At 39.7% G+C, this 10,548-nt stretch overlaps 1 protein-coding gene across 4 annotated transcripts in view; it reads right to left on the bottom strand.

Moving 5' to 3' along the window:
- Nucleotides 1-290: 290 nt before the first annotated feature.
- DUSP10 (dual specificity phosphatase 10) overlaps nucleotides 291-10,548 on the bottom strand; it is a 43,500-nt gene continuing 33,242 nt past the window's right edge. For all 4 annotated transcript variants that reach the window (XM_017869994.1, XM_017869996.1, XM_017869995.1 and 1 more), the window contains exons 3-4: nucleotides 4,632-5,003; nucleotides 291-1,583 (exon numbers count right to left, since the gene is read on the bottom strand). In XM_017869994.1, the coding sequence (XP_017725483.1) occupies nucleotides 1,318-1,583; nucleotides 4,632-5,003 (638 nt within the window). In that variant the 3' untranslated portion in view covers nucleotides 291-1,317. The remainder of the gene's footprint in view (nucleotides 1,584-4,631; nucleotides 5,004-10,548) is intronic.

Genomic DNA, 10,548 nt, shown 5'->3' with positions numbered 1-10,548 from the left:
TTTATGCAAGGCTTCCCCAGTCCAAAAGGAATTATATTTGCAGAAGAGGATGACAGCATTGTGAGAATAGAAGGGATAGTGACTGGGCAGATCAATACTGGAGCTGTTTCACTTCCTTGCTAATTCTGTTTCACAGTAAGAAAACTGGATATGTTTCCTTCCTCATCTCTCTTTCCCTATATAAAAATCTGTGTTTTATTTCAACTTTGTTATATATGCAAATTACCAGAGCTAAGAAAGGCTTGAACCTGAGTTAAGGTAAAAGAGGGGGGAAAAAAGACACATCCCAAACCAGTTTCATTTATGTAATGAAAATAAATTTTTACACAATCAACAGAAACACACCAAGTTTTTTTTGCGAAAATATTTTAAATAAATTTTCTTTTTTTCTTACATTCTGATATACATATGTAACAAGGTTTATGGCACTGTAACCAGAATCAAATCAGAAAAAAAAAAAAAAAAAAAAAAGGTAAAAGGTGGGAAGGAAAGTAATTGATATATTGTTGAATTCCTTTCTACCTCCAAGCTGGCAAATTTGCACTATTTGTCTACCATTCAGCTGCCAGCTCTAACTTGTTTGCACACTTAAAACATCATATTATTGCACAAGAAGCCAGTGAAGGCATATGGTATAATGGTCAGTTCCTCACTATTTCAAAAAAAATCTCTTAAACCCAGAGAAGGAAAAAAAAAAAAAAAAAATCCAGAGCATGAAACACACAAAATCAAAGGTATCCTTTGTCTCTTTAAAGAATGCCTGAAGGATTCTTAGACCACTTAAGCTGCCCTGATCTTCTCTTTGCACCAGTGAGCACAACAGGGCTTGGTTTGGTTGGGTTTTTGTTTTCTATGTGGACAGCCCAGGTGGGTCCCAGGCCTTGGTGATTCAATGTCTTTTCTATTTACTTTTGGTTCTTTTTAATTGGTTTAAAGTGTGTAGTATCTTCGGTCTATGAACCTGCACAGACTATTTAGTCATAAACTCTACAAATAGCTTAAAAGGATAAGGGGGACAAACAAGTTGTATTATATTTTTATTGTTGGCTTTAAAAAATTACTTCTTTAACCTCCTTAATTTGTCAGTTTGTGGGAGGTGAATCTCAATGGCGTCAAAAGTTATAGTCTTCTCACACTTGTTAAAAATAAAGTGTTTAAACAAGTTTGTTTACATTCACAAACTTTACTCCCAACTAAGAAAAAAGAAGAAGAAGAAGAAGAAGAAGAAGAAGAAGAAGAAAAAAAAAAACCAGAATCCATCCTCCTTCCTCATTGTCTCCTAATGGAGAGCAGCCATCCTTTCCATCCAGACCATTGTCACACAACCGTCTCCACGCCCATCAGCTTTGGTGTAAGGATTCTCGGTGTCACACCGTTGTTTAGGTCTTCCTCGAATTCTAGCAACTGCCCCATGAAGTTAAGGTTTGGGGAGATAATTGGTCGTTTGCCTTTGACAAATTTATAAGCATCAGTCATGGTCATCCGAGTGTGCTTCATCAAGTAAGCGATGACGATGGTGGCAGAGCGGGACACCCCAGCCTGGCAGTGGATGAGAAGCCCCTTCCCACACTGGTGAGCTTCCTCTGAAAAAAGGGAGAAAGACAAGAGATGAAGGGCAGACGGAAGGGAGAGGCACAGAGAGAGAAACTTTTATCTAAATTCTGCAATGCCTTATTTTGTAGAGAAATAATGAATTAAAACTCTTTTAAAGCCAAGTATAATCTACTAGTTCATTATATATATTTATGTCACAACTTCCAGAACTGGCTAAAGTTGATAGTAGCATGAACAAGAAGCTATACATCTACATTTAAAGAGAGGGAACAGTTTGCTTCACAGGTGACAGTGGCCTGAAGCCAGACCTATAACACAGTTAACTTTCACGCTGAACAAGCTACTGATTAAGTCAACTCTAACAGTCATTGAACCTCTCTCTTAAATGTCTTGTTCTCTTATTTTCTGGGATTATACTACTGAAAAAAAAAAAAAAGAATGAAGGAAAAGGAGAGAGGGAGGGGAAAAATTATACCAACACATGAAAATATACACTTACACACATATATGTATATGTAATTGTATGTGTGTATGTATGTGTGTGTATATATATGTTATACATATATATAACAGTTCCTTTTTGGATTAAGGATGTTAATTCCAATTTTCGGTTGTGTGACTTAACAAACCTAAAGCTAGTAACAACAACTCTCTCACTTGTAATAGAGAAAAAACACTTTCTTTATTCTATAGAATTGCTTTGTACAGGAACGGGCATTAAATGGATAAGAGTTTTAGTCTTACTAAACCCTGATTAAGGTTAAAGGAATAAAGCTAAACTAGAAACATGCTATGTTCAGCTTCTCCCCAGAAAATCCAGTTGTTGCAAAGTTAACTAAAGGCCAGTAGTATACAGGCCCAGGGTGTCACCTCTCAAGCGTTCAACCCCATTTGCATCCACGTATGACATTCCAATGTGGCAATAATGAAGAAGATGGAGGAATCCCAGCAATGGCTCAAAATCCAGAGCAATTGAAAGAGGAAGACTTGCTAAGTTTTCGGATATATTAAAAGCTCAGGACAATAGCGTGTGGGCACTGCCTGAACAGATTCTTAATGACATTTCTAGACTCTAATGCATCCCTAAGCAAGCTTCCTTGAAGGCACACCAATTAGATAAACAGGTAGGGAAGGAGAAGGAGTAAAGAGAATAGCGATTTCACCTAAACTACATCTACTGGCTAGCCACCAGTAGACCAAGGAAAAAAAAAACCTGACGTAAAGTTTCATCTTAAAAGTTTACAGATGAGGTTTACTTCTCATAGTCAACAGTATTTCAAGAAAAGTAAGCATCTCTCTTTTTCAACCTTTTCCCTTCAGCACACAGTATTTAGCTCCAAGTCAAGACCAGAAAGCATGGTGGTGAGAGAATGAGCTTCCAAGTGCCTGGCTGGACCACTGGTTTCACTACACACACTTGATTCAGGAATAAATAAACTGGCATAAACACTAAACTTAGATGCTGCTTAATTTATATTAGACTCTCAGTGAAAGCTATTGTGTTTATAAAAAACAATAGCTGCTGTGTTTTTCCTAATGCAAGACTGTAAGATTTCAGTTTATCCAATAATATAACGATGAAAATAAAATTATGCCTATGCAGGTTGTGATTTGGAGTTGTTCTTCAGGCTGAATGCTATTTGTTATTGGTCTTGTTTTCCTTTAAAAAAAAGAAAGAAAAAAAAAGGCAGGTAAGCCTGAGTAATCTATAAGGAATGTGAGAGCTTTGGTTGAAATCCTCTTAGAACAAGTATATCTTACCCTAGTCATTGAATAGAATACAATTTCCTAACTTCCTCCAACTGGAATTAAGTCAGATGGAATCTCAGTCATAACATCATGTATCAACCAGAAGTTCCTCATCTGCTTGTTGAGAAATTTTTCTTCCTCAGAGTTCCAGGTTTGGCTCAGATTTTATTAATAAAGAATCTGCAGTATCTCTGCATCCTCAGTGTTGCCAGTTGGGAATTACTTAATAGGGCATCATAAACACCACCTTAGTGTGTTGTGAAAAGGCCTTAGGCTTGGGTCAAAAACCCTGGATTCTGGCCCCTTCTTGGACACTAGAATTCTTATGACCTTGGAGAAGTCACTTTCCTTCTCTAAGTTCAGCGATCACCCTGAATTTCCTTTCAGACTCAATATTCCATGGTCCTGTGCTGACGGCATAATTAGCAAGGAAAACAGCTTGGCAAAATGGCCGCAGGTGTCAACACTACAGCAAATCCACCAGACCCCAGTGGCTGTTAAACCTAAGGCTGTTTTTTTCCTCTGGCAAAGGAACACTCCGCTCCACTTAACTGTATTCTTCCTGGAATAACAACCTGCTGTAATATTTAGGAAAAGTACTAGACCACCCCTTTACGGTGATAAAAGTTGAAGTTACTTAAATGATATTTTGAGTCTTCTAGCAGTTTGGGGCTATAGAAGTTGCAAAAATTAGGATTAGGATTAAGCTGATAGTTGCTTCCTTCTGGGGATTAAAGCCTGCTGTTGCTAAAACTTCCTCCTAGGGAACTACTCTGTCTACACAACCTGATCTTTCCTACTTCAATGAGTTTGGGGCAGACTGTCAAAGGAAAGCTAGTACCATCTCCTCTTACGCTGGATGAATAAGGATTAGTAGGGTGACCGGAAGGCATGGGTGTGTTTGGAAGGGGTGTCATGTTCACTAGATGTTGCTTCCAAGGTGCTGAAGGGCGCTAGTAGATCCAGCAGCAGTAGCACCAGCTCTGACCTCCAATTTCTTACTTTCCATCCATTTTTCTGGTTATAGAGCACATAAATGCTATCTCCTACCACTATTTCACTGAGAACTTGAGGGATGAGGATTTCTAGTTGAATGGATCCCAACAAATTCAATTACTGCCCTTTTATATCCATCCTGATGGCTTGGATACACTCGACAGGCTACGACTTAGGAGAATCCTTAGGCTGTTTCAGTTAGCAGAGCCCTTTGAAACTCCAGGACAGCTTTTTTTTTGCAACACAGGAATAAACCTTGAACTTGATATCAAAGCAAGAGCCGGAGGGAAAAGGAAGGCAGAGGATGAAAATTCCCTATGGGAGACAGTTACCAATGAACTCAAAAGCCTCTTCAAAGTACTGCCGCAGGTTCTGCTTGTTGCTGTCAGTGGCCGGCAGCCGCTTGTAGTTGAACAGGCCTTTCTCATAGTGGTAGAGGGGAAGATGAGTGGTGACATTGATGACGTAGCCGATGTTCAGCCGCTGCATGGTGTCCAGGTCCTGAGCATCCTGCTCATTGCCAAGGAACAGGAAGGGCAAGATGGGGGTGAGCTCAGCGTTCTCGATGTCAGGGGTGGTGGGGATAGGCTGAGGTAGCAAGCTCGAGGCCACGGATGCGCCGCCCCCCACCTCCCGGCACTCTTGGAGCTGGAGGGAGTTGTCACAGAGGTTTTCATGGTTCTGCTTAAAACTACTAAGTCCACCTGGAACACAAACACAGAAGGTGAGAGTGACTGAGATTTCAGAGCTGGCAGAAAATGCCATCTCCCCATTAGAATGAGTTTGCATTGTAGCTCAAGCATATTTTAAATACATACATAAATATGTATTTAAACAAAATAAAAATAAAAATAAAACAAAAAATAAAAGTCCATTTAGAGACCCAAGACAAGCTTTGGGGAGTATCACTGCATGAAGCACTTTGGAAATGTGCTCTTTCTACAAATGAGGGCATGTTCCCCTAGAAAGAGTTCCACGCAGCATCAGGCAATTTCCTCAGCTGCAAATGTGACCTGCCTCAAAGAGCCATATGCTCAGTGGCCTACATAGAACCCTGCGCTTTGGGAGCCAAGAAAGGCACAGATGACCTCCTCGGGTGGAATCTCAGCACCACGGGAGCACGTCTTGCACCCTTCATAGCTCACCTCACCCAGAGGGCCAAGTTTGCTCCCAATACAGTAGAGTGGCTACAAGCAGGAACATTGGAAGAGACAGGTTACCTTGATTATACTCTGGGTACCATCATTTCCTGACACTATGACTTAAGTTCATTTACCTCTGTGCTTCAGTTCCACCATCTGTAAGCTGAGGGTGATGGCGTCTCCCTTTGAGTGCAACTGTGAGCCTCAGATAAATGAGTATGTGTAAAATACTTAACACATCTCCTGGCACACAGTAGAGCTCAGCAAGTCGTCACTATTTTAATTTATATTATTTATATGATTGCCCACAGGTGAAACCAGCAGAGAAGTACTTGGAAAGACAAGCCAGGGTGGGGTGGGATGGATTGCTCTTATAATCTTTTTTCATATTCTCCATGTAGGTCCCTGACATTTGTCAACCCTGACTTTCAGCAGAACAGAATGTGAGAGCAGCACAGTTGCTTACTCCTCAACTTTCCAAGGCTTGTGGGCACATAAACCCATCAAGAAACCTCTTGTGGATGTGTGAATGCATACTTTTGAGCTTATGGCTCTGCTCTGCCTCCCAAGAGTTATGGGTCTAGCATAAAAAGCTTATAAACTGTGCTTGTTTCTCCATTTTTAAAATGCAAACCTTCCCCTGAACAAGTGCAATCTCATTTTGGGAATGGATCTTAGGGAAGTCATCTAACCAAAGATAGTTAGCTAGATACATGGAGATGGTCACTACAATATTATCTGTTTTACATATATTTAAAAAAGGCCACGTAAAACACAAAAACAAATTAAAAGAAAAAAAAAGTTATTACATTCATTCCATGGAGTATTATGTGGCCTTTAAAAGAGTAGTTGCAAAAAGGATGTGAAAATAAATAAAATATTTTGGTTTAATATTAAATTTTTAAAAAGCTAAATAAAAAACATTCAACAAAAGCTGAAGGACTGTACAAAAAATGAACAATTGTTTACGTTAGAGAATTTATGCATCACAGTTTATTGTTTAAATTTTCTGCTAATATTTTTATACACAATGATGTGCTCAGATAAACCCAAAGGATTATTACAAAGCTCAAAATACCTAATATACATGTAAGTGCTATAAAATCTGGATTGACATTATTAGTGCCAACTGAGCTCTAATTCTAATCAAACAGAACTAGATACACTCTGGCTTTCCCTTTGAAAAGAGGGGGAAGTGGAAAACTCCTATTAGCTGAAAGCCACCAGAACACATCTACCCTCAAAGACAGATGGCTTGTGGCTGTCTTGATAGTTCCAGGAGATAAGGCAGAAAACCCAAAGCATGAACAAGAGACGGTTATGTTGCAATAAGGACAGGAAGTCTATCTGTCCACTAGTCTCTGAGCCTAGCATATGTTCTTCTCCATTTCAAGTCTCATCTTTGACAAACCACAGCGGGAAACTCCAGACCATAACCTAGACCGAGTCTCACGACTTTTCATAACCAATGGAGCCGGAGCTGGCTGCGTGAAAGAGAGAAATCATATTCTCCTTAAGGTATGGTTATGATCCAAAGAAAACTCAAAGGGCAATACTATGTTCACTTTACTCATCGCAAGTAAAAAGTCAAAACCTACCTCAGCTTTTTGAAAAGAAAAACAAGAGCTGTATACAAATTTCAGCTGATTTCTAGAATTAACCTCTGCCCTTACATAAGATAGTTTATTCTGCTAGGCAATTATGATAATAAACTTTGAACCTGAAGAGATAATTCTGAAGTAGAAAGAAAGAAAATATTGAAAATAACTTCACCAGTGAAGACTTAAAAAATATATAAGATAAAAACTACCCATTGTCATCATCACAGCCTCCACAAAAGGGATTCTGAAGAGTTAAAATCTGCTCAGCTTTGCCTCCACAGAAACCCAAATTCCACACAGATTCTGTGATGGGAACCTAATTCACTTTTTTCTTCAAAGAAGGCAGTTGTTACATTTTTCCATATAAGATGAGAGAAAAGAACAACAAAACAAATTCAAAAGAAGTCTCTAAAAGCAGGGAAACCTCTCTGTTGTTATTTAGGGTACTCAAGCTGTAATTTTTCTTAAAAGCAGCTAGTTTAAAAAAAAAAAAAAACCAACACATGCTAGAAAACCCCACACACAGAAAAAAGCAGCGTCCAGCTTTTCAAAATTCTGCCTCTACACCTCCTTTCTCAATGACATCAGCTGGAGGCTCCCCACCTGCCCAGTTGCCATAGCAGTTACACAAAGACATACAATGACATCAGTTGGCATGATATCAGCTCTTTGAGTGCAAACAATACAAGAAGAACTACTTTGTTTAAGGCCTTTGGTGCAACTGTGTTCTGGGGAGCCAATGATGTAATGCTAACAGGTGGCATGGGCCTTCCATTTGCCTAATGGGGGGAAAAAACCAGGGGGAGTGGGGGGAGGAGGGAATTTGAGACAGACATGCAGAATGCTCCAAATCACAGAGCATGCTTATGTGCAAAAGTATGTGTGTATTGTATGTTTAAGCCATGTAGGAACTCTGTTCATATACTATTTGGAGGTGGGAGGGGTGGAGAGAAAAAGGAGATATTACAATTTAAACATATAAGGTAAACAAGGAAATTCTCCTTGAGGGGTCTGAAGAAATAGTCTCCTGTTCAACTGCCAGTATGCTAATCAACTTGGGCATCAGTTCTCCATAAGGCTTATGCACAGCTACGTATTGCAGTTAAAACTCTCTCTGTGGACGGTGCTGAAAGTAAAACAAACCAGTGGAAGCTCACAGTGGTGGCTTTTTCCAGAGAAGTCTGCAGGAAGGATTGTTTTCTTCTCTTGGGGAAGGGTTGAAATTGAAAGCTGGAGGGGAGGGGAAGAGTAAAGCTAATCTGGTTTTCTTTTCCAGTTACTTTCCCCGACCCTACCCCATCAAATATCACCAGAGGCCAAAGTGACTGATGAGGAACCTTGATGATGTTATATTTATTACTATTTAAAAATATTATAACATGATAATTAACAAACAAAGCAGAAGCAGTGTAGTATGGAGGTTAAGAGCAAAGGTCAGAGAGAAACACACCTAGCTGCAGTTATGATTCTGCCTCCTAGCAGCTGTGAGATCCTGTGCAGGTCAGGTTGCCTCATTAAGCCTCAGTTTACCAATCTATTAAGTGGATGTAATGTCATCTACCCAACAGGGTCATAGTTCAGGAAGGCTATGTAAAGGTTTTGATACACAACCAGCTATTCGATAAAGAATGTCTTATTACCCCCAATATTATCACCTTTGTCATAAATTCCAACTGATCTAGGCAAAAGTCTAGTCCATGAGAGCCCTATGTGCGGTGCAGTCATTCAGCGCAGGGGTAGTGAGGCTGGACTTACTGGGTTTGAATCCCCAGCACAGCCAAACACTAGCTATGAGACCCTGGGCAGGTTTCTCACCTGTCTATTCCTCTGTTTCCCTGTATACAAAATAGGGATAATAACAGTACCTACCTCACTGTACTGTTGTAACGATTAAAGTGGTTAATACAGTACTTTAAAACGACGTCCAGCACTTTGTAAGTGCTTTTTCTTTCCATCACTTTGGGAAACTACCATTTCAAAGTTCTAAAAAAAAAATCTGCTTGCTATAAAGACTCTATATAAGTAAGCTAATGTTCCTGAGTTTTTACTTTTAAAATTTGATTTAACAAAAAAGAATTAGGAACCAAGGTATCTGAGCAGTTGGAAAGTCTGCATAACATCCTTTTAACATAAAGAAAGCAGCAGCTCCCTATTTTTCCTAAACAAATATATCTGATTTTACTTTGTTGGTGCTAGCTTTCCTAATAAAGACTATGTCTTTGCACTTTTGGTTTTTCCACAGGATTGGATTTTGAAAATAAAACTGTTCTTCCCTCTTTCTTCCCTTCCTCTAATTTCTACCAAGGTGGCTAACTTCTCTATGTGCACAAGAGCCTGCAGTTATTAGTGCAAACATATTGTAGCCATGAGCAACAATGCTGGGGTGGGGTGAGGCAGGGCAGGGTGGGGGTGGGCAGCAAACATTTTCAAAGCTTATCTCAAAAGTAGGTTCTCTGCCAAAATGAGTATGGTCAGTACATTGATTCTAAATGGCAGCAACAAAGAATAGCTAGCATCCCTAAAGAACTGTATGTGGAAATACTGCCTGCCAGTTTCTGCTAACACAGGGTCAGTTCAGTGACGGTCCTACTGAAGCAATGGATTCTAGTTTTAGTGGGAAACTTCTCTTTATAGATGCATTTCAGCTCCTGTTGCTGTTTTGGCTACTGCAGTCCTGGAAACAGAAGAGTCCTCTGTAATGTGATTCAGAAGCAATGCACGAGGTGGTGAGTTAAAGAAACCACATCCAAATGCAGAATCTATAAGCAAGAGATTTTTATATTCTAAAGGTGGACAGCACTTTTTGGTCTTACGCTAAGCTAGAAAGTGAGTTGTTTCCAGAAATTTAAGGAACACTCTCACTGAAGGTCAGCAAACAGAAGTAATGTCCAAAGACCAGGGCGAGGGGTGTAGGCTAAAATTGGACTCTTCCACAGTTTGCTATAAGCATATTGATCACCTCTCTCTGTTGCCTAGTTTTTCTTACTGAGTAACTAGTCTTTTAAAGTAAAACAGTACCTTGATGACAGCGGTTAAGATCATAGACTGGAGCCAGACTGCTTGAGTTAAAAATTCTGACTCCTATCACTTACCTTGTAACCTTGAGCAAGTTATTGATGTCTCTGCATTTCAGTTTACATATCTGTAACTTGTATATAATAATATCTATCTCACAGAGTTCTCAATATGGACACAATGCTACATGAGAGTTAGGTGTTTTATTGTAAGTGGGAGAGACATTGGTGTAAGTTGGATGCTATTTTGTTTATACCAAGAATAGATGGATGCTATGATATAGTCCATGGAAACAGTAGAACATCAGAGCCACTCAAGATTCTATAAGCACAAGAATCTTGTGGAAGAACAAAGCCTGGATGAACTGGAGCTGATGTCAGGCTGCCAAGGCTGAAATCTTCTTCAAAGACAGGGTCAGAGTCACTTCATAAGTTTCAGGGCAGAACATCACCTAACAGGAGGAACATGTGGTGGCAGGCGTGGGTGGGGGG

The sequence above is a fragment of the Rhinopithecus bieti genome, unplaced genomic scaffold (genome assembly GCF_001698545.2).
Source record: "Rhinopithecus bieti isolate Rb0 unplaced genomic scaffold, ASM169854v2 scaffold_1673, whole genome shotgun sequence".
In the NCBI taxonomy this organism is placed as follows: Eukaryota; Metazoa; Chordata; class Mammalia; order Primates; family Cercopithecidae; genus Rhinopithecus; species Rhinopithecus bieti.
The sequence above is the reverse complement of the archived record's forward strand: the minus strand, read 5'-3'. Positions and strand labels throughout refer to the sequence as shown.